General features: G+C 39.2%; 1 protein-coding gene across 1 annotated transcript in view; it reads left to right on the top strand.

Moving 5' to 3' along the window:
• The first annotated feature begins 388 nt into the window (after window positions 1–388).
• Window positions 389–25759, top strand: part of LOC126474688 (facilitated trehalose transporter Tret1-like) — a 158628-nt gene continuing 133257 nt past the window's right edge. The window contains exon 1 of the mRNA XM_050102166.1: window positions 389–530. Coding sequence (XP_049958123.1) covers window positions 389–530 — 142 coding nt within the window. The remainder of the gene's footprint in view (window positions 531–25759) is intronic.

The raw sequence follows: 25759 nt of genomic DNA, 5'->3' as shown, positions 1-25759 counted from the left end.
ATTCGTCTTGGGGCCGTTATTGGCGTTTAATCATGCCTCTTCTCTGGCTCGAGTGATGATTTGAGAGGTCCGTGTATGTCGGTTTTCGATACACGCTGTGTCTGGGATTTCATCATCCTCCGTGACCATAAGAAAGAACATCAAACAAACTTTGGCCAAAAATCCAAGACAGAAGCCAACAGGTAATCTATCAACAGGTGGCCACGAAAACCTAACAATTAGATGACTAATTTACCAATTCATGTCCGATCGCAGATGCAGCTCGCGCCAGTGGAGAGCACGCATGACATGAGTGTTGCACGGTATGCAGGTGGTGGCGACAGCGTGCTCTGCGACAATTGTGGACCGCGCCGGACGTCGGATTCTGCTCATCTTCTCGTACAGCGCAATGGGGGTGTGCCTCATCGTAGTTGGAGCCTTCTTCTTCATGTTGGAACAGAATGAGAATATGGTGAGGGATGTTCGTTGGCTGCCCATCTTGGTTATTAGCATCTACCTTGTTGTGTTCTCGATGGGCTGTGGGCCGCTGAGTTGGAGCATGATTGGAGAGATCTTTCCGCAGGAGGTTAAGGCTATTTGCAGCGCCATATGCGCCGCTACCAACGCCGTAATGACCTTTCTCGTCTCGAAGACGTACCTGGACCTAGAGGAAACGCTTACCACTGCAGGCGCTTTCTGGGTGTATGCAATACTGAACTTCGTTGCCGCCATATGGATCTTCTTTTTCGTCATTGAGACTAAAGGGAAGACACTCGACGAGATACAGAAGCAACTTGGCAGTTGATGAAGCATCCTTGGTTCCCATGTTCGAAAATTTATTACCACCGCTCATGTGTGTGTGTTATGTGAATCTGCATTCTAATCCACGAAATTTTTATCGTTTCTTAATTTTTGTATAATTTTTATTGACCATCTGTTAATCTTCATCTCCGCTTATAAAATACTATGACTCATATGCATTTCAGAAGCTATGAGATTATCAAGGTGAATATCTAAAAGCAGACAGCAGTTTATTAAGTGGTCTCTACAGACACTTTCCTTTGTACAAGAATTAGACAAGCGTCAGTTTTTACTACATATTTATTGGTCGAAACTTGTCATACAATTGCTAAATGATAGAAAGTATAGTATAAGTATATAACATGCCGTGACGGGTAGCTAAATTCCTATACATTCACGGTGTTTATCGACATATTAAGCAAGGCCAATTGCAGCTGACAAACAGCTTTGTCATGGCTGAAGCCAACAACATTATCAAAATCGAGAACATTGCGTCAAAATAATGGAAATGTTTCAAATTCCTTTTATACTAATGGACTGATTTGTCTTATTTTCTCCACAGTCAATTGATCCATTAACTCATTCAAATTAAGCCGAATAAATCTTAATCATGATTTCCCATCCGTCAAGGCATATGCTGGAATTTTAATCTCTGGTGTGCTGAGGTGTCATCTGATGGAAAATGATAGTTGTACTGACAAAATTACAATAAAAGTAGATTGGTTTCTATAAATTGTGGTGAAATCAGAAAATATGATGTCTCAATTTTTAAAAAATAACTAAAAGACAAAATGACTCATTTATTAAGAAAATCGTTTGCACACAAATAATTTATGTCACTTTTACAAAATGTTTACAGTGTACAACAATATTATGAAAAGGATCGATTGGTGTTCACCATCAGGATGACACGTTGAGTTACAGCCAGGCACTACGGAAAGGCTTAAACACTAGCTTCTGTCCAGAGGCTTCTTCAGAAAAGAAAACAAGCGTGCGCGCACGCAACACGCACACACACACACACACGCACACACACACACACACACGTGTTCACACAAGCAAGCACCCTCACACACACACGACCACTGTCTCTGGCCGCTCTGGCCAGAATGCAATGGTGTTGCGGTTGCGTTGAACGCAAGCAGAAATCCACAGTGGGTTGGGGAAGGCGGAGAGATGCAGGGTACAGTTGACGAGTCAGAACCACCCGGTAGAGCGTGCAGGGACGAGATAGTGGCAGGACAAGGCTGCCAGGTGCTAGACTAGGAGGCTGTGGGGAAGGGAGGGTGGGGCAGAAATGGGGAGCAGGAAAGAAGAGATTCATATAAGGGGAAAAACACTAGTGGGTGCATTGGCAGAGAACCAGTGCCCTTTTCCTACTTCACCCCCCCCCCCTTCCGTCCCTCACAGCGTCCCGACATTGTTACCTGGCAGCTTTGTCTGGCTACCATCTAATCCCTGCATGCTCCGCCAGGCAGCACTGACTCCTCTTTCCCCACCTGTACCCTACCATCTCTTCCCCGTCCCCACACCACTAAGGATTGCTGCTTGCGTTCAATGCAACACCACTGCATTCTGGCCAGAGCGGCCAGAAATAGCAGTTATATATGCATGAGATGTACTTGCTTGTGTAAATGTGTGTTTCCTATTCTGAAGAATGTTCTTAGTCCACTCAAATGGTGATTCAAATGGTGATTCACAGAGGAAAGTTTTGTAGAAGTATGTATGGCAGGCTATCTGTTATGAGGATGCTGAATTCAAATTTTTAGAATTGCACCAAAATTTCAGTATGGAAGTGGATCAAAAATGGAAGAAAATCATGAAAAAACTGGACTTTTTTGAGTTTTCGTTATAACTCGGAAACGACGCAAATTTCAGCAAAGTTTAGTATTTACTAAAATTTTCCACAAAATAATTTTGAATGATTTTTTCGTCAGAACAAGTGCATGGAGTGTAGAGCACATTGAGGGGTGCGATCACCAAAACCCAGCTCATCTATCTCTCAATATGATAATACGTTAATTGAAATAGCAAAATGAATGCATTCATCACTTCTACTGTTAAAAGGTATTCAAACAACCTATCTAGATGGCATAATAATTATTTTTTATTTTGAGTTTACTAACAATAATAATAATTATCATAATATTATATTATTAGTATTACAATTATAAAGAAATTTCATAAAAGTTTCATCCTCTCGGTGCCTCATGCATCGCTACCCTTTTGCTCGATTCATCTGCAAAATGAGAATATAACTATATGGCTATGTTACAGCTAAATAAGATAATATATGACTGATTATAGTTCATACCAGATAATAGGTAAATAATTAGAGTTGAAACCAGTATACTGTGTTTATTACAATAATGAGGTCATTAGACTTCACAACGGAAAATTATAACAACAACAATGTGGAGAAAGTAAGAGTGCTATCGATAGGGGACGTCAAACTGAGTTCATATTTTTAGATTTCAAGAAGGTATTTGGGATCGTTCCTCACAAGCGACTTCTAATTGATTTGCGTGCCTGTGGCGTATCGTCTCAGTTGTGTGACTGGATTCGTGATTTCCTGTCAGAAAGGTCAGAGTTCATAATAAATGACGGAAAGTCATCGAGTAAAGTAGAAGTAATATCTGGCGTACCACTAGGAAGTTTTGTAGGACCTCTGTTGTTCCTGATCTACATAAACGATTTAAGGTTCTATTTGTCTGCGACTGCCGGCGGTAGCGGCCGGTAGTGACTCCGATCAGTTGACTACTGCTCATTGGCAAAGCAACGGACCATATGTCGCGTAACTGCTCGGCAGTCAACGGTCGTGACGTCATCACGACTGGTTCGTCTCGGCCGCTGGAAATGCAGTCTGCCAGTCGGGCAGACAATTGTAGTAAGCTACGATGCGCACACGTGAAAAAAGGTTTTCACGATGACGACAACGACCAGCAAGTGAGGCATGTGAGCAGGTAACTCTGTACTGTATGATCATAAGCATACAGATTTCAGAAATGTGGTGGCAAAGAATAAGGTGTGGAAGAAGAATAGAGGAACAATGAAAAAAAGATGGTAAGTTTCTTTGAATATACACGTTTAATTACTTGTATTTATTCCCTACTGAGACACGTAATTTTACAATATTGAACCCAGAACAATATCTTTAGTTCTTTTCACGGCTGTAACTGTAGGTCACAGAAGTAATTCTTGAGTGTACCTCGTACCTGAAACCTGTCAGCTTGGTGGAATCCCACTGTTCGAGGCAACGGAGTAATGTTTTGTGATAAGCTCACGTCATGGTTAAGTTCATAAAAAGGTCGTTTACTATTTTCTAAATAGGCATCCCTGAGGAGGTTGTGTAGACACCAACAAACTGTAACGCGTTTGTCACATTTTTGATCTGACGCAAAGGTCCAAAAGGATTTTTAGAAACTCTGCCCATTCGTGACAATTTATAGCTGAAGGTAGCTATCGATTTATCTTGCTGGGCAGCCGAGCGAGTGTAAGGCTTGAAAATATGTTTTCACAAGGGGAATGCCTCGACGTCAACTATAACAAATGGCATTTGATTTCAGTTAATGAAAGCTCTTCATCTTTCCCATTACTGACTTATTAAATACGCCACTGTCTCCTGCCTTCCCATATGGACCGACGTCTACCACGACGAATTTACAGTTCGCAACAACCAATGCCAAAAACACTATGGAGAAGTAACCTTAGCAGTTTCAGAAAAGAGAAGCACTTTTTCCAGGACACCGTTTTCTTATATGTTTTCCTCCAATAGCAGCACAGCCTTTAGGAAAAATCCCCAAAGAGTGTAGAATTTTTTCGCACGTTTCAGGAATCACTCTAGTGATGGAGGAGGCAGGAAAATAGGTACCAAGTGTTTGTGCAAAACTCCTAACATTTCACGAAATTTGGCGATATTCTAAAATCGTATCCAAGGGACACGAAACTCTCCCCTGTAGCTAGAAACCTGTAACACAAATCATAATTATTATTAATGCAGGAAACATAAATAATATGTTTTGTACTAATTACACAACCAAAAGGATATCTTTCAGTTTTAGGAAACCAATGTAAGAAGAAATAGAAAGATATCGGAGATAACTCGTGGAAAACAGTTTGAAAAGAACAGTTGCAAACAGATTCTGCAACACCAAGTTCATCAAAAAAATGAAGGTTGTTCAACGGACTAAATTTTTTTAGAGATGTAGAAAGAGTGCGGTCCTCTTTTTGTAGTGTTGCGCTACATAACCCAACAAATTTGCAGGACCGCCATCTGATGAAGACGGTCAAAATGCTTATGAAAGCGGGGGTGACACTCCGCAAGCTATTACTTCCCTACTCTCTAGTGACACACTTACTGCCAACTACCGAGCGAGGTGGCGCAGTGGTTAGCACACTGGACTCGCATTCGGGAGGACGACGGTTCAATCCCGTCTCCGGCCATCCTGATTTAGGTTTTCCGTGATTTCCCTAAATCGTTTCAGGCAAATGCCGGGATGGTTCCTTTGAAAGGGCACGGCCGATTTCCTTCCCAATCCTTCCCTAACCCGAGCTTGCGCTCCGTCTCTAATGACATCGTTGTCGACGGGACGTTAAACACTAACCACCACCACCACTGCCAACTCTTCCTCCTCAGCTCGCAGATCGAGAAAAACCCACTGGGATTCAGTCAACAAAAGGTGTCAACAACAACTGAAATTGCTGCAGCTCTTAGCTGATAAGCAGGGGCTCCAAGATGCTGTGGGATTATTCTTGAGGAACATCGCAGAATCCATTAGGAAATTGCTAAATGACCTCATTAATAAAGCGAAAACTGACATTTTAAGCTACACTACGTGATCAAAAGTATCCGGACACCTGGCTGGAAATGACTTACAAGTTCGTGGCGCCCTCCACCGGTAATACTGAGAATCAATATGATATTGGCCTACACTTAGCATTGATGACAGCTTCCACTCTCGCAGGCATACGTTCAATCAGGTGCTGGAAGGTTTCTTGGGGAATGGCAGCCGATTCTTCACGTAGTGCTGTCCTGAGGAGAGGAATCGATGTCGGTCGGTGAGGCCTAGCGCGAAGTTGGCGTTCCAAACATCCCAAAAGTGTTCTATAGCATTCAGGTCAGGACTCTGTGCAGGCCAGTCCATTAGAGGGATGTTATTATCGTGTAACCACTCCATCACAGGCCGCGCGTTATGAACAGGTGCTCTATCGTGTTGAAAGATGCAATCGCCATCCCCGAATTGTTCTTCAACAGTGGGAAGCAAGAGGGTGCTTAAAACATCAATATAGGCCTGTGCTGTGATAGTGCCACGCAAAACAACAAGGGGTGCAAGCCCCCTCCATGAAAAACACGACCACGCCATAACACCACCGCCTCCGAATTTTACTGTTGGCACTACACACGCTGGCAGATGACGTTCACAAGGTATTCGCCATAGCCACACCCTGCCATCGAATCGCCACATTGTGTACCGTGATTCGTCACTGCACACAACGTTTTTCCACTGTTCAATCGTCCAATGTTTACGCTCCTTACACCAAGCGAAACGTCGTTTGGCATTTACCGGCGTGATGTGTGGCTTATGAGCAGCCGCTCGACCATGAAATCCAAGTTTTCTCACCTCCCGCCCAACTGTTATAGTACTTGCAGAGGATCCTGATGCAGTTTGGAATTCCTGTGTGATGGTCTGGATAGATGTCTGTCTATTACACATTACGCCCCTCTTCAACTGTGGCGGTCTCTGCCAGTCAACAGACGAGGTCGGCCTGTACGCTTCTGTGCTGTGCGTGTCCCTTCACGTTTCCACTTCACTATCACATAGGAAACAGTGGAGTTAGGGATGGTTAGGAGTGTGGAAATCTCGCGTACAGACGTATGACACAAGTGACACCCAATCACCTGACCATGTTCGAAGTCCGTGAGTTGCGCGGAGGGCCCCTTTCTGCTCGCTCGCGATGTCTAATGTCTACTGAGGTTGCTGATATGGAGTACCTGGCAGTAGGTGGGAGCACAATGCACCTGATATAAAAAAACGTATGTTTTTGGGCGTGTCCGGATACTTTTGATCACATAGTGTATGTAACGGGACTTGAATGTTCTTCGGAATTATCTCTTGTGCCACGGGCTGCCACCATCAGTCCTTCCAGCTCTTCTTGCCTTCCATCTCAGCTGGAACGAACTTCAGAACCATTTGATGAAAACGATGGCTATACTTTCACCCACCTAATAAACATCGAACAACTAGCAGGTGATACGTTACTACTTTTGAAAATAATTACTACTAATAGTAATGTAAACATCTAAGAAGACTTTTCGAATTGCTTCCTAAAGGCACTACTCGTAACTGCCGACCGTAACTGCCTGTGTATTTCGCTGAAACTGCTTACGCTAGCGGACACACCACTTACTGCGTTGCTTCTGCGAGACAGACAGGCATGTGAGTTCGCATCATGGGTGCTAATACCATTCTAGGCTTTTTGCTAATGTAAAGATAATGTAAAAATAAAGAACAAGTTGTACAAACTCTGAGTCATTTCCATATAAACCTACCATCTCCATAGAATTTTATTTCATAGAAATGCGCCGGTCGTAGTGGCCGTGCGGTTAAAGGCGCTGCAGTCTGGAACCGCAAGACCGCTACGGTCGCAGGTTCGAATCCTGCCTCGGGCATGGATGTTTGGGATGTCCTTAGGGTAGTTAGGTTTAACTAGTTATAAGTTCTAGGGGACTAATGACCTCAGCAGTTGAGTTCCATAGTGCTCAGAGCCATAGAAATGCAAAATTATCAATTTTAAACCAACGTTGAAGTGTATGTATGTTTCTATACTGCTACTTACAGTAATGTCACTGTCATTTTTTCATCACAGCTTCTACGGCAGTTTGCACTGCACTTGTAGCTGTTTCTGCTATAACTTGTTCGAGCTGTATCTTCTTTCATCAGGCTTAAAACAAAATCGAACCTCGATGTATTAAGCCTAAAAAAAATTTCTTAACCTCTCTTCACTGTTTCTCAAGTGGCCGATTACAAAGTTAGCAAAGATACCTTCACTTTTCCTTGTTTGGATGATGCCGTGAAGGCAAGATCTTTTCAGCTTTATCATAACTTCCTTTTCCAACAAAAAGCCTAGAATGGTATTAGCACCCATGATGCGAACTCACATGCCTGTCTGTCTCACAGAAGCAACGCAGTAAGTGGTGTGTCCGCTAGCGTAAGCAGTTTCAGCGAAATACACAGGCAGTTACGGTCGGCAGTTACGAATAGTGCCTTTAGGAAGCAATTCGAAAAGTCTTCTTAGATGATGCTGTCATTTATCGTCATTTAATGTCATCAGATGGTCAAAACGAAGAGCAAATTGATTTAGACAAGATATCTGTATGGTGCAAAAAGTGGCAGATGACTCTAAATCATGAAAAGTGTTGTCATCCACATAAGTACTAAAGAGAATCCGCTAAATTTAAGTTGCACGATAAATCACACGAATCTAAAGACTGTAAACTCAGTGAAATACTTAGGTATTACAATTACGAGTAACTTTAATCTGAACGATCACATTGATAATGTGGACAAAGCAAACCAAAGACTGCGATTTATTGGCAGAACACTAACAAAATGTAACAGGTTTACTAAAAAGATTGCGTACACTACGCTTGTCCGCCCTCTTCTGGAGTGCTGCTGTGAGGCGTGGTATCCGCATCAGATAGGACTGAAGGACGATGTCGAAAAAGTGCGAAGAAGGGCAGATCGTTCTGTGTTATCGCGAAATAAGGGAGAGAGTACCACGGACGCGACACACGAATTGGGGTGGCAGGATTTAAAACAAAGGCGTTTATCGCTGCGACAGGACCTTCTCGTGAAATTTCAGTCACTAATTTTTTCCTCAGAGTCTGAAAATATTTTCTTGCCACTCACTTACAAAGTGAGAAATGATCATCATAATAAGAGAACTCAGAGACCGCACGGAAACATGTGAGAATTAGTTTCTCCCCCGCGTCGTTCGAGAGTGAAACAGCAGAGAAATAGCTTAAAGATTATTCGATGAACCTTCTGCTAGGCATGTAGATGTAGATGTACATGAGACCATCGTGTGGTGTGGTACATTGGATAACCCCCCTCCCCCTCATTACATGGAAAATGTTTCCGTCAAAAAATTGGGTGTTGTAGTCAGCATTGTCGAAGGCAAACTGAAATGACGCATTGCTGACATCTCAAAACGTACTGTTTCTGTGCGGGAGGTACAGTATCCTAAAGCAGACGGTCCAGCAACAAGGTTCTGAGAACCATACTTCTTGTAAATGATTGCGGCCAGGCCGACTTGAAATGGTGACAAGAAATAGTTGGCTCTGGCAGCTTGTACCGTGTTGTGCGCTATGACCACACTTTTGTTCTTCCATTTGTTCAATTTCCTTGTTTCTTCTTCTGCTTCACTATTCGATTATCAAAACTTCGAACAGTATCAACGATGAGAACATTATTCTCTGTAAAAAACCGGTCTCGAGGGCGATATTCCGTTGTGTTATAAACCTGCGATCGAATGTCTTCAACAAATGTGTCTGCTGCTGTTTCAACCAAACGTTGCTCTCTTCCTCTGAAGATCATGTTTTTGACTGATACGAGCTGTCTGTAGAAATTTAGCACCCAGTGTATTTCAATCAAACAACAATTGATTTCTTCACTGGTGAGGCAATAACTATATCGGTTTCATACATCTTCAGTGGATGAGCTTTCACAGTCTTTACAAAGGATAGCAGTCACTATAGATCTGGTCTGTTAACAGCTGAAGGGAAAACTGGCAGTTCTCGAGTGATGACATATTTAAATTCAAATTAAAATGTCTGTAAATGTTTATTTATTTAAAGGTATGAAATGAAAATCGACTTAGTAAAATTATCCATCGTGTACTAAGGTTAGTGTTAAGGAAACCTCTATAAGTATTTCAAGATGTAAAAGTGTTATTTCTGTGATAAATGTTCGGTGGAATGAGAATGTAGTTTGTGGAAACATTAATAAATTTATGGAAAAATAAAATATGGAAATGAATGTAATTTATAAATTTAATGGCTAATATTCTAAGGGTATTAGAATATTTAATACATTTAAACAAATCGAAATCATGAAGACAGGGAATCCACTGTGAGTTTTCTACCGTCAGTCTTATGGATGACTTTGGCGCGAGTAGCGCAAGGGAGGAAAAAGAATGGAAAACCAGAGGCAGACGCAGTCAAGCCTTGACAGAGTACTTATCGTGGCGTGCGAAGTCTGGCGACGTGAGGCTCAAACTGTAAAAATTCGGTGTGAAAGTGCTTAATACTAGGAGTGGCAGTTTATTTTGTGTCGGAAAGCAAGAATGTCCGAATGGAATATGGAGCCGACGATACAGATAGTTAACATGTGCGTGGTAGTTATAAATTAGTGTTGTGACAGATCTCTGCTTCCGCAACTGCCGAAGTTCCACACATTTTTTCACAACCGCTTCCATATTTTTATATAGGAAGTTTATCGGAACTTTCAACAACGGCGAGGCTGTCGATGCGCGCACTTATTGTCCCAACGCGCCGGGTGCTGCGCAGCCGGGAGTTCGTTGGAGGGGCGTGTAGCATGATGCCTGTCAATCGCAGCGAAAGTATAGCGTTTTCTCCCTCGTCAGTCTACTTTGTGTTGCTGTACAAAATTACTGTATTGTAAAGTCCTTTTTAGTCAAAAGTTTTGTGGTGTAACGTTAGTTAATAGTACAGTAATGAAACCAAAAGCAAGTGTTATATGGAACCATTTCGCTGAGATTAAGGGTTTGAGTCCCAAACGCAAGACCTGTGACAAAGGATATTCGCGGAAATGGCGCACGACCACCTCACTGAAGAGTCATCTTAAATCATTACAACTCCAGAAATTTTCTGAGTTTGAGAAGATAGACGAAACTATCACACTTTCAGTGGAGGCGAAAAATCAAATCGTTAGTCAGTATTTATAATATAATGTAGTCAACACTAATAATATAGTTCGAGTTTTACAGGGTGAGCTCTGTCCACTGCTGGAGCAAAGCTGTTTTATCCGAATGATTCGCAATACGATAACATTATAAAGAGTTCATCCCACCCTTAGTTTTGGTCGGTTCGTATTGGTACAAGTCGATACATAATGTAGCTTTTCTCGTTGCTGACAGCACTTAATGATATAAGCATATAACCGTCTGTGGCACGGAAGACACGAATCACTGTAGTACGTGAGCTGCACACGAGTGTTTGTTGGCTGCACTGAAGGAAATTTAAACCGTTTTACGTCCCTGCCCCTCAGGCGGTCTGAGGTGAGCACTTAGAAAAGTTATCTCACTCTATATAAAAACGTTTCTAAGAATTTTATCTTCCATTTATCTATAGAAGAGTGGTGATACTCTCGTAACTGTTTATAATTTGAACCAACACCAACCACGTTCCATTTACTCAGTGGCATGTTAATTTATTTATTGCATTTTTTCTCTTTATTGCATACCAGGTGACGGTGACTACCTTACCATCATCAGTTCTAAAATAAAAACTAATGATGGTAAATAAGTTACTAAAACCTAGTATCCAATATGAAGCATAAAATCCAACACTTATAAATTAACACCCCACTGAAAACTGTAGCGTGATGTATAAACTAGTTCAGAAACGTTTCTTTTACAATTGTCGCTTTAGATGGGCTCGTTGCGAATTATCGACGTGCTCTACTTAACAATATGGAATTTTATTTTTGTATTACTTTTTACTATTTAAATTCTTGGGGTATTTTGCTATTTTCATTGTGTTGCTGTCAGAGGTTTCTTTTACTCTTTCCAAAAATCATAAACAATAACTTAAATTGCAACAAAGTGTGCAAGTAAATGATTATTGGGATTCGTCACACCCAAAGTCTCAACAAATGGATCGTGTGATTACTGAAATGACTGCCTTCCAGAACTTATCGTTTAATTTTGTCAAGGGTCTCGGCTTTCGCAGAGTAATGTCGCTTTAGATGGGCTCGTTGCGAATTATCGACGTGCTCTACTTAACAATATGGAATTTTATTTTTGTATTACTTTTTACTATTTAAATTCTTGGGGTATTTTGCTATTTTCATTGTGTTGCTGTCAGAGGTTTCTTTTACTCTTTCCAAAAATCATAAACAATAACTTAAATTGCAACAAAGTGTGCAAGTAAATGATTATTGGGATTCGTCACACCCAAAGTCTCAACAAATGGATCGTGTGATTACTGAAATGACTGCCTTCCAGAACTTATCGTTTAATTTTGTCAAGGGTCTCGGCTTTCGCAGAGTAATGAATGCTGCTCTTTCAAATTATAAGTTGAAAGGTCGTGATTATTTTACTTCGTATTATGCGATAACTTGTACAATAAACTGGTAAGAAAAATCAAAATTTACTTGCAGAATTTGAAAAAAGTATCTTTTGCAATTGACGTATGGTCTGATCTACATTCTAGAAATTCATGACTTAATTTTGACTTCTCGTGATATTTCAAAGGATTTTCACAAGATGTCTACAATTTTGAAATATGAAGTCGTGACTGAGCGTCATACAAATTGTGTAATATGAACAAGATCTGAAACTATACTACAAGAATGGGGTGTAAATTACCAAGAAGTGCATTGTATTGTTCGTGGTCGTGAATCTAACATGAATAAAGCATTGGAGTTGTTTGGCTTTGATGATATGGATTGTGAAATACATCAGATACGACTTTGTATTCGAGCTACTCTGGAATCACGGGAATAGCTCCCACAACTTACTGCTTAATTGAAAAAAATTGCCACCCGCTTCAATCATTCCTTGGTCGTAGAAAACGAGGTGGCAAATATTCAAAGGGAACGCCTTAACCCATTATATCCCATCGTATGATTTATCATACGCTTGTTCTTGTCAGGCGTATTTGTTTTCAGAAGCTCTTTGTCAACAACTGAACTACTTCTTTTATGTTTTATTGTTAGTTTGAAAGCCCACTGTAGCAGTGGACATTAGGACTGTTTATTTCCTGGTGAAAAGCATTTGTTCTAGTGCTATCGACTCCGTTACTTGTCGTCATGGACAGGCGGTAAGTAATAATAAAATTATGATCTGCCGGTTCATAATTTCGCTCATATTACTACGGATTAATAATCTGAATACTTAAATGCAATATATGAGCACAAATTGGAAAAGAGTACTTTATTTACTGTGTTGTGGTACTGGCTTATATCTTTACGTATGAAATATCATACGGTGGGCAGTAAGGGGCCATTTTCTCGCAGTTGATACGATTTATTTCAGTTATGATTTAGAAAAGGAGGAGAAGAACAGCCCGCCACTGTTGCTGGTTTAGGGAAGAAGGTTCTGGGACAAATTGTAGAGATAAGATCCGTAAATATTGACGGCCTTGTTGAAAATGTTACTTCTTTATCCACCCCAGAGGAAAATCCCTGCTATTCTAAATCACGATTGTGGTTGAGTTAGGAAAACAAGACACTGGACAGAAGAAAGACTAGACTCTTCACAAAAATTCGAGGTATCTCGTGATCCTACACCTGATACAACATAATATCTCCGTATATCAAAACCGACTCCAATAGATCTTTGCCGTGAAGATTTTGATGCTGATTTGGTTGAGATTCTGACGGGAGAGACAGTAAAATATGCTGCTCAAAAGGGACGCAACAGACAAATAAGTAATGATGACATCTACAAATACATCGCTATTTTGCTGTTATCTGGATACTGTAAGATCATGCATAGACGTATCTACAGGGAGATCAGATCTGACACAAATAATGCCCTTGTTTCTAATTCTATCTCCAGGGATACTTTTGACAAAGTTCATAGATTCTTCCATGTCAATGATAATGACAACATTGAAAAAGAAGGTAAAGTTTACAAGGTTCGGCCATTAATTTCACATCTAAATACGAAATTCCATGACATCATAGAGCCTCTAGGATCAAACTTTTCCTTGGATGAGGCCATGAAGCCTTATTATGACCACCACTTTATGAAACACTTTATAAAAGGCAAGCCAATTCGCTATGGTTTCAAATGGTGGTGTTTAGCTGCATCTAATTAATCTCATCAAATTTGAGCCATATGTTGGAGTAAGTCAAAGAGAGCCCCATAAGGCACTGGGACATTCTGTAGTTGAAAAGCTCTGTGTGGGTACATCCCTCAGAACAGCACAGTGTACATTGACAATTACTTTAACTCTATGCTCCTACTTGAACCTCTTACTTCAAATGGAATAAAACGCATAGGAACCCTGAGAAATGACCGCTTGGAGAAGGCACCCATGCCAGATATAGAGAAGGCACCACGAGGTACTACTCATGTGTTACGTGATACAGAGAATTCTATTACACTTATAAGATGGAATGACAATAATCAAGTGACTCTGTGACAAATCTACTGGCTGAAGGTGTATTAGGTGAAAGTACATGCTTGAGGGGGAATGGAGACTCTAGAAAGAATGTTTCCACACCACAGCCTTTCCTTGTACAGGAATATAATCGCCACATGGGAGGAGTAGATATTTTTGACAATCTACGAAGTCTATACCGCATTTGAATAAGATCAAAGAAATGGTACTGGCCAATGATCAGGTTCTGCCTAAATGGTGCTGTTGTGAATATGTGGACCCTATACCGGCAGTTAAATAACAATGTAAGCCTACTGAAATTTACCAGACTTATTGTACTATCGGTCGGCCGGAGTTGCCGTGCGGTTCTAGGCGCCACAGTCTGGAGCCGAGCGACCGCTACGGTCGCAGGTTCGAATCCTGCCTCGGGCATGGATGTGTGTGATGTCCTTAGGTTAGTTAGGTTTAATTAGTTCTAAGTTCTAGGCGACTGATGACCTCAGAAGTTAAGTCACATAGTGCTCAGAGGCATTTGAACCATATTGTACTATCAATTCTGTCTTCGCTCAACAAAAGGTGTGTTGCCAAGATTCTGCCACAGGTGCAAGAAGGCATAAGATTTGATAGTGCTGGACACATGATTGATGTGCAGAGCATGCAAAGAAGATATGGACAGTGTGGTAAATGTATAAAATTTTCTCTGTGTAAAATGCAATGTGGGACTCCATCCAAAGCGATGTATCATTTTGTATCACCGGCGCTAAGAGGACTGTGTTGTCTAAGAAACTATTATTTTTTTCATTTCTTCTTTATTATTGCAATCTCTTCGTTTATTCATGTAATGCTGCAAAGTTACTTTGTTGATTCTACTTTGTGAATTTGCCATGTATACTTAATGTATAAATAAATAATGTAACTTTCAAATAAAATGAAACGAACATTACAATAACTGGAAATTATTATTGTACTTTTTCTTCATTTATTCGTGTAATGAATGATAATCACTAGAAATTCGCCATATTACTTGTGACGAAATGGTGTAAGGAATTCTACCCCTTACTGCCGATCGTATCATATCTCAGTAATTTTACCCCTTACTGCCCGCCGTATGATTTATCATACGTAAAAAAATCAATGAATTTAAGGCCACTATCATAAAGTAACATTCATGAAGTGCTTATTAACCCACGTGGGTAGTGGATCTGAAATATCGTCAAAATCTAAAAAAGATTAATTCTAGGGTATAATGGGTTAATCGAACTGCTTTATCTGTCGTTTTGAATTGCCCAACACGATAAATATTGTTAAACATATACAAACGAATTTTACTTTCATGGTATATCTGTAACGTAAGTATTGTGTATTTTGCGTTACGAAAATCCTATCTGTTAGTTTAAGTTCTTCTATTTCCATCTGGAATAGCACGTTCCAAATGATGGAACGATTTTCAGAGCTCAAGGAATCGCTAATTTTGTACTTATGTTCAAATACAATCACGATTATATCCACTGAAGACTGGCGCTAATTTTGTACTTATGTTCAAATACAATCACGATTATATCCACTGAAGACTGGATAAAAGTTCAAAAATTTGTAGAAGTAATTAAACCATTCGAAGAAATTAATAGAAACTTAAGCAGTTCTCAAGCGAGCATTTCATTAGTCATACTGCTAATTCAAGTTTTTGTGAGCACTTTATAGCAAGAAGAAACGAAAACTGATACTTCAGAACAATTCCTAAATTTTGCAAGAAAATTACCGAAATGAAATGAATAAAAGAACGAGATCTAGAGAACTGTCGAAAACTCCCGCGACGTAGTTAGATCGATGATACAAGTAGATCTTTTCAGTGGCACCGCCACAGAGCAAGTTGAGACCCAAATACTTAATTTGATGATGATAAAAACCAGAGGTACAAACTCATCTCAGGATGACTGCATGCCTATTAGATCTGAAAGGTTCCGAATGAAACTGAAAATCAGCCTTCAACAAGTTGTGACTTAACACAGAATCTTCATTAGAAAAATCGTTATAAACTTTAAAATACATGTTAAAATGAACGAAGATCAGCAAGACCTGACTATGGATAATGAAAACGACAATCAGCTTACTATCTGTGGCCACTAGCTCGCCAGTATTTATTAGACCCTCACAGCAGCGTAGCCAGTGAACAGTTATTCAGTAGATTGCAAGGTGAAAACGTGGCAAAACTACTTTTCGTTAAATATAATCTTCCACTGATAAATTTTGAGTATTAATATAATCAAAATAGTGTTTAATAAAGAACTGTTACTTTTTACTTAATACATATACTTCCTTTTCCACATCCGCTTCCATTCCCACTTCCGCTGAAATTGGTTTTTGACATCTCTTTCCACTTATGCTTCTTTTATCACATTTTAGTCACATCACTAAAATTAATTCCATCACTGGAGACGTGAAGAGCCTATCTAAACTTTCATTCAGAAAGCAACAACTTCAACGCTGATACGAATGCAACCAACAAGTTAAGACATGTTCATATTGACCGTATGTAGCATTGTATCAGGATGGTGCAGTCAACTCCATAGTTTGCAAAAGCTTTAATACATTTTCTTCAAAGTATTTGTTAGAATACTTGGCCCAGAGTCATATATCGATCCAAAGTTCCCTGTCCATTTTGTTAAATGTTAATTTTGTGTCATGTTCCCGGATCACATCATAACTACTGATGGATCCAGGAAAAGTAAAAACAGTAATGGATTGTGCTAGGTCCAGGTAGAAGTCCTATACATACTATTCAAGCCGACGATGGGTTGGATATAGTCGCACTCGATGTTTCCGAACGGTTACCGAAACCCACTGGTAATTTTTCATACATTTTTGTAGTAGTGGAATTTTTCTCAAAATTTATCAAACAGTATCCGTTGAGGAAAGCAACAATAAGAGCCGTACACAATAGAATGGTTCTCGACTATTTTCCGAATGTAGGTAAACCAAAGAGAGTGCTATCCGAGAATGACTGGTCAAAGTTATGGTAAGAGGGTATGGCGAGCAGCCAGGTACGAGTTTTGCCTATTGCCGCACATTATCTCTCTAGTAATCTGCCTAAGAAATATAAGCGAGAGATTAGGCCGTTATGTCGGACTTACTGCCACAAAAACCGTCAAGCTTTGGGAACGTACGTAAATGAATTTGAGTAGATAATGTCTTCGTTAAACCATGAAATGGAAAATGAAATGATCGTATGGTATTTATTGGCCGGGATATCCCCTTAGAGGAAAGTACAGGATTCACTCCTGCGGAAATTTCGAAACAATGGAAAAGCAAGAGTTTGGTCGAAAAATTATTAGATTTTCCCACTTGTAAAGAGGTGAAAATGGACGAGAAGAAAGAATTGCTTGGAAAAAGGTGACAAAGCAAGCTGAGAGCAGGATTCGTTGGTATGACAGAAACATAAACCTTCCATAATTTAAAGCAGACAATTTGGTTCTCATGAAATTTTACGAGCGATCGAGTGAGATTAACCATGAGATAAGCAAATTTATATTTTTATATAATAGACCATAAAGGATAGCAGATATACAACACACCAATACCCGATATCAAAAAAGTGTTTTGATATTCGGAATGTGGTTGATCTGAAAAGATACAAGGGGCTCGAAACGACAATGGTCAAATGTAAAATATAGTCTGGAAAGAAAGAAGGGAAAAAAATTTAAATTCGATATGGTATTTAATTAAAGTATTGCAGAATTATGTTGAAGTGTATATATGTCAATAGTAATGAAAAATGTGTACAGTAATTTTCCAACTTGCAGTGGAACCATACGTTATATAAAGCTTCTATAATGGAGCTGTGGAAATGACGTAAAGTACTAGGCAGTGAGTTGTGAGAAAGAACTCACAATGGAGTGATGAAGTGAAAATCATGGGTATTGACGGAGAATTCACTTAGTTCTCCATGAACATAAGGAAAGAAGCGAAAATGAAGTGATCAAGAAATGCACTGGAGTGCACTGGCCTTTTTATTGTTCTAATTTAGCGTGCTTTACAAATATATGTCGCAGTTTGTAGACTAATTAGTGTTTAGTAGTAAGAACAAAAGAGTACCTAGTAATAAGTGTTGAGTAAATGCTGAATTTGGCAGAAAATATTTCAGAAAGCAAACGATAACCAATTTATAGTGTAATAAATGTATAATGTATAGGAAAAATTTTTAAATTGAAACTGAAAAGGTGTTGCAGAGTAGGAATTTCCTTTATGTGTTAATGTAAGGTAAATTCGTTTTTTTTTTCAGTTTGTGTTATCTTGAAGGAAAATATATAATTTTTCTTGAAGTACCTGAAGAATCCATATAGAAGGTTTTTTTCTGCAAAGAAACATTTTAGGATGATTCAACGAAATTTGGGGGATATACGATTACACAGTCAATGCAAATTGAAATGCCTAATAATTTTTGTTTATTTAAACGCTATCAAATGAAAATCGGGTTAGTAGTTTTACCGATCTTCTACTAAAGGTTGGCATAAGGAAACCTCTGTAACTATGTCAAGATGTAAAAGTATCATTTCTGTGAGAAATGTTCGATGTATAAGTGTTATTTCTGTTGTAAATGTTCGATATAAAAGTGTTACTTCTGCGATAAATGTTCAGTGGAAGGAGACTGTATTTTGTGAAAAAATTAATAATTTTGTAGGAAATAAAATATTGAAAGAATGTAATTTATAAATGTAATGACTGTAACATTCTAAGGGTATTAGAACACGTAATTAATTTAAACAAACCGAAATCATAAAGGTAGGGAATCCGCCATAGCCGGACTTAAGCCCGGTTGAGAAAGGAGGAGGGGGAGGAGTAACACCTCGTTAAAAGATCTTGGTTCACCAGGCCCAGGTGATCGTACCTCGTGAGGCCCTTTGCCAGGGATACTGTGAAGATCTCAATGTCAGCGAAGGCGGAGAAGATGGCCTTCGGTACAACGATGCGTGTGGAAGAGGCAGTCTCTTGTCCAAGGCCAAAATGGACAGAGGTCTCGACGGTTCCACATGTCAGTGGCGGCGCCCCAACAGCGTCTTTTCCACATTTTAGTGGCGGCTGAATAAGTGATATTTCAGGCCAACAACCTGGTCTTACTTTGGGAATTCTGGGATGACTTTGGATTCTCTACTCTTCACAATTTACAGCTGCAAGTCGCAAAATGAAAAGTTTGCACAATGGATGCTTTACCCCTGGTGGTAACTCTGATGAGGAATCCACCATTACATCGTGTAATGCAATGGGGCCTAGGATTCTGGGGAGTCCCAACATTTGTGACAAAGAAGAGATGGAATATATTTAAAAGCTTTCCAAGTTTCAGTTCAAGAAGAAGTACTACTTTGGGACATTAAATGTAAATTCTCTTCTGAAAATTGGGAAACAAAAAGAATTAGATTTATTTCTGCAGAAGAACGATACACAAATTATAGCAGTCCAAGAAACACGATTGTTGGATGACAATGTAGTTGATACAGAACATTGTAGAATTTATAAAGGGAAACCAGCAGTGAGGATAATGCAAAACATGCTGATGTTTGGAACAGCATTTTATGTAAACAAAACAATCGTAGACATTATAACAGAATTTAGATAGAATTCAGAAATAATATCCATGTTAACAATAAAGTGCAAGAAAAAAAGTTACACCCTCATAGACTGTACATGCACCTATAAATGCTGACAAAAGGATAAATCTGGAGAAAGTAAATCAGTTCAGGGATCTTTTAGAATCTGAAATTTCTATCATACCTAAAAAGAACGTTAAAATACTTCTTGGTGACTTCAATGTGCAAATTGGAGGGAAAATAAATTTGGGACTATTGTAGATGAATATCCAGCACACTCAAGAACAAACAGAAATGGTGAAAGACTGATCAATGTGGGTTAAATGTTCCACTTAAAACTTATGTCCACACATTTCCGCAAACTACCAAGAGAGTTCTCCCCTATTAATTTTTGAAGTTACGTGTTACTACTGTTTGCAGTTCATATTTTGAAAATTAGAAACGTCATTACATCCATCCTTAGTCACATATATAGCCATGTACATAATTTATTTTGCAGTTGGTCCAGAGAAATGTGCTTGCACACATACAAGGACAATAGTTGTACTTTTTGAACTGATTTAGTGAAAATCAGTGTCTGAAGGATATGGATTTCTTTTGTTCTCTGAATGTTGCTCTTTCATTAGAAATGCTAGCTGGAAGAGATGGGTTGTTTGTGAAGGAACGAGTTTAAATGAACTTTCCATTAAACTGAACAGAAAGACCAAGGAATGACTTCTAAGGAAATGTCATTCACCATTCCCATCACGTCGGCCTCATTCACACCTCAGTCTCATTCAGTTAGTTTTGTTCTTTTGCAGATGGTCACTGATTTTTCATTACATTTCCATTGCTCTTCATTTAGTTGTTTTGTTCATTATGTTCACCTGTTCTTGTTCAGTTGCAAGCTTTTCTTGAAACCTCAACTTGTGGTTCCACAACCAGTAATTTAATTTTGTTATAATTATATATTTAAATTAATACAAGAAGTCCTGATTCAGCGGATCTCCTATTTCTATTTGCTAGTGTATGTTTGTGAAAAGGAAGTTCCCATAATACCCACTTAAGATTTTGCAAAAAAAAAAAAAAAAAAAAAAAAAAAAAAAAAAAAAATGAAATGGAATTAAATGAATTTATTAAAACAGTTCCCTGCACCATTTTCACATTTCTGCTTCTGAGGTACAATTAGTAGTCCTTTGGAGTGATTAAACAGCGGTTGGGCTACTTGGAGTCCATTCTAATCTTGTTTTGTTTGGACAATAGTTTTATATCGTTGTGAAATCTGGGTGACATCAGCAACAACTGAAGAAGCAATCTGTGCCTTGGAGAGGAGAGTATTTTGAAAGATCTGTGGTCCCATTTACAATATCATGGAAGGTAAATGGGAATGAAGAACGAAAGAAGACCTGTACTAGTGGTTTAGAAAGCCACACATTGGCCGAATATCAGAGCAGAAAGAAACTACAGTGGTTTGACCACATCTTTTGATCTGATGGATCCCACCCTGAGTCTTCCATTCTCAACCTTCTGGAAAATGCCCAAGGGGATCGAGTATTAACAAACCATGGACCTTGCCGATGGTGGGGAGGCTTGCGTGCCTCAACGATACAGATAGCTGTACCGTAGGTGCAACCACAATGGAGGGGTATCTGTTGAGAGGCCAGACAAACGTGTGGTTCCTGAAGAGGGGCAGCAGCCTTTTCAGTAGTTGCAGGGGCAACAGTCTGGATGATTGACTGATCTGGCCTTGTAACACTAACCAAAATGGCCTTGCTGTTCTGGTACTGCAAACGGCTGAAAGCAAGGGGAAACTACAGCCGTAATTTTTCCCGAGGGCATGCAGCTCTACTGTATGATTAAATGATGATGGCGTCCACTTGGGTAAAATTTTCCGGAGGTAAAATAGTCCCCCATTCGGATCTCCGGGCTGGGACTACTCAAGAGGATGTCGTTATCAGGAGAAAGAAAACTGGCGTTCTACAGATCGGAGCATGGAATGTCAGATCCCTTAATCGGGCAGGTAGGTTAGAAAATTTAAAAAGGGAAATGGATAGGTTAAGGTTAGATATAGTAGGTATTAGTGAAGTTCGGTGGAAGGAGGAACAAGACTTCTGGTCAGGTGAATACAGGGTTATAAATACAAAATCAAATAAGAGTAATGCAGGTGTAGGATTAATAATGAATTAAAAAATAGGAGTATGGGTAAGCTACTACAAACAGCATAGTCAACGCATTATTGTGGCCAAGATAGATACGAAGCCCACGCCTACTACAGTAGTACAAGTTTATATGCCAACTAGCTCTGCAGATGACGAAGAAATTGATGAAATGTATGATGGGATAACAGAAATTATTCAGGTAGTGAAGGGAGACGAAAATTTAATAGTCATGGGTGACTGGAATTCGTCAGTAGGAAAAGGGAGAGAAGGAAACATAGTAGGTGAATATGGATTGGGGCTAAGAAATGAAAGAGGAAGCCGCTTGGTAGAATTTTGCGCAGAGCATAACTTAATCATAGCTAATACTTGGTTCAAGAATCATGAAAGAAGATTGTAAACATGGAAGAAACCTGGAGACACTAAAAGGTATCAGATAGATTATATAATGGTAAGACAGAGATTTAGGAACCAGGTTTTAAATTGTAAGACATTTCCAGGGGCAGGTGTGGACTCTGACCACAATCTATTGTTTATGAACTGTAGATTAAAACTGAAGAAACTGCAAAAAGGTGGGAATTTTAGGAGATGGGACCTGGATAAACTGAAAGAACCAGAGTTTCAGGGCGAGCATAAGGGAACAATTGACAGCAATGGGGGAAAGAAATACAGTAGAAGAAGAATGGGTAGCTTTGAGGGATGAAATAGTGAAGGCAGCAGAGGATCAAATAGGTAAAAAGACGAGGGCTAGTAGAAACCCTTGGATAACAGAAGAAATATTGTATTTAATTGATGAAAGGAGAAAATATAAGAATGCAGTAAATGAAGCAGACAAAAAGGAAAACAAACGTCTCAAAAGTGAGAATGACAGGAAGTGCAAAATGGCTAAGCAGGGATGGCTAGAGGACAAATGTAAGGATGTAGAGGCTTGTCTCACTAGGGGTAAGATGGATACTGCTTACAGGAAAATTAAAGAGACCTTTAGAGAAAGGAGAACAACTTGCATGAATATCAAGATCTTTGATGGAAACCCAGTTCTAAGCAAAGAAGGGAAATCAGAAAGGTGGAAGGAGTATATAGAGGGTCTATACAAGGGTGACGTACTTGAGGACAATATTATGGAAATGGAAGAGGATGTAGATGAAGATGAAATGGGAGATATGATACTGCGTAAAGAGTTTGACAGAGCACTGAAAGACCTGAGTCGAAACAAGGCCCCAGGAGTAGACAACATTCCATTAGAACTACAGACAGCCTTGGGAGAGCCATTCATGACAAAACTCTACCATCTGGTGAGCAAGATGTATGAGACAGGTGAAATACCCTCAGACTTCAAGAAGAATATAATAATTCCAATCCCAAAGAAAGCAGGTGTTGACAGATGTGAAAATTACCGAACAATCAGTTTAATAAGTCACAGCTGCAAAATACTAACGCGAATTCTTTACAGATGAATGGAAAAACTGATAGAAGCCGACCTCGGGGAAGATCAGTTTGGACTCCGTAGAAATGTTGGAACACGTGAGGCAATACTAACCCTACGACTTATATTAGAAGAAAGATTAAGGGAAGGCAAACCTACGTTTCTAGCATTTGTAGACTTAGAGAAAGCTTTTGACAATGTTGATTGGAATACTCTCTTTCAAATTCTGAGGGTGGCAGGGGTAAAATACAGGGAGCGAAAGGCTATTTACAATTTGTGCAGAAAGCAGATGGCAATTATGAGAGTCGAGGGGTATGAAATGGAAGCAGTGGTTGGGAAGGGAGTGAGACAGGGTTGTAGCCTATCCTCGATGTTATTCAATCTGTATATAGAGCAAGCAATAAAGGAACGAAAAGAAAAGTTCGGAGTAGGTATTAAAATCCATGGAGAAGAAATAAAAACTTTGAGGTTCGCCGATGACATTGTAGTTCTGTCAGAGACAACAAAGGACTTGGAAGAGCAGCTGAACGGAATGGACAGTGTCTTGAAAGGAGAGTACAAGATGAACATCAACAAAAGCAAAACGAGGATAATGGAATGTAGTCGAATTAAGTCGGGAGATGCTGAGGGTATTAGATTAGGAAATGAGACACTTAAAGTAGTAAAGGAGCAAAATAACTGACGATGGTTGAAGTAGAGGGGTTATAAAATGTAGACTGGCAATGGCAAGGAAAGGGTTTCTGAAGAAGAGAAATTTGTTAACATCGAGTGTAGATTTAAATGTCAGGAAGTCGTTTCTGAAAGTATTTGTATGGAGTGTAGCCATGTATGGAAGTGAAACATGGACGATAAATAGTTTAGACAAGAAGAGAATAGAAGCCTTTGAAATGTGGTGCTACAGAAGAATGCTGAAGATTAGATGGGTAGATCACGTAACTAATGAGGAAGTATTGAATAGGATTGGGGAGAAGAGGAGTTTGTGGCACAACTTGACTAGAAGAAGGGATCGGTTGGTAGGACATGTTCTGAGACATCGAGGGATCACCAATTTAGTATTGGAGGGCAGCGTTGAGGGTAAAAATCGTAGAGAGAGACCAAGAGATGAATACAATAAGCAGATTAAGGATGATGTAGGCTGCAGTAGGTACTGGGAGATGAAGAAGTTTGCACAGGATAGAGTAGCATGGACAGCTGCATCAAACCAGTCTCAGGACTGAAGACCACATCAACAACAACCAAGAAAATCCAAAACTTGGAGGCATCCAAATCCAAACCTAGGAGAATTTCAACTGGATCACGTAGCCATATCACTGAAATTATCAATGTTAAAATAGTAATAGGGAATTCGATTCAGATCATTATCTCTCTAAGATTAACATAAAATTTCTCCAGATGCTAATAACTCAAGCAGCAGAGAATACTTTGAGATTGGCCAAGAATAAATAAAAGCCATGGTGGAATGAGAAGTGTTAAGAAGCCCTAATACAAAGAGCTCAAAAACGGGGAAAATGGAGATGTTGGAAAAAGGAGGAAGACTTTGAACAATTCAGACAACAAAGAAAAGAAACATCAAAAATAATCCACAACATCAAAAGAAACTTCGAAAATTCTCAGCTTAGCAAAATAGAAGAAAAGTTCACCAAAAATAATACTAGTAATTTTTACCAAATTTTTAAGCACATACTTAAAGGATATCAGGCACAAAGTATTTGTTTCAAAGATGAAAATGGCAAAATGAGATTAAATAACAAAGAAAATTGTGAAATTTTAGCAAAATTTTTTGAAAAGCTGTTAAATTGTCCAATTCTGACAGATAAATTAGAATTTCCAAAGACACCTCAAAATCTGAGGGAAGATATCCCACCAACAAAGTTAGAAATTCTTGAAGCCATCAAAACACTCAAAAACAATAAAGCAAGTGGTGAAGATTCCATTACAGCAGAATTATTGAAGTGGTCAGAACCAATAGTCATAAGGGATCTACATCTGCTTTTTGAGAGCATTTCGAAAACTGAAAAACTTCCAGTTGAATGAAAAACAGCATTAATCCACCCACTACATAAAAAGAGAGACAAACAAAATGTCAATAATTACAGAGAAGTGTCACTTCTGCCAGTGGCATACAAAATATTATCAAAAATTCTCCTGAACAGAGTGGTAGATAATTTAGACAAACAACTCGGAGAATGCCAGGGTGTTTTTCGAAACGGAAGATACTGTGCAGAAAATTTTTTTAACTTAAAGTCAAGAATTCGCCATAGAATGTTAACCAGCAAACCAATAATAGTGTCATTTATTGATTTCAAGAAAGCATTTGATTGTATAGACAGAGAAACAATAAGTAAGGTTATTAGAGAATTTGGTGTTAAATCAAAATTAGCAAATATAATTTGTGTAACACTAACAGGTACAATACCTAAAGTCATATTTATGGGAGAAGTATCTCAGGCATCTGAAACAGAAACTGGTGTTAAACATGGTGATGATT

Source organism: Schistocerca serialis, chromosome 4 (genome assembly GCF_023864345.2).
Source record: "Schistocerca serialis cubense isolate TAMUIC-IGC-003099 chromosome 4, iqSchSeri2.2, whole genome shotgun sequence".
NCBI classification, from domain to species: domain Eukaryota; kingdom Metazoa; phylum Arthropoda; class Insecta; order Orthoptera; family Acrididae; genus Schistocerca; species Schistocerca serialis.
This window is presented reverse-complemented; position numbering and strand designations above follow the sequence as displayed.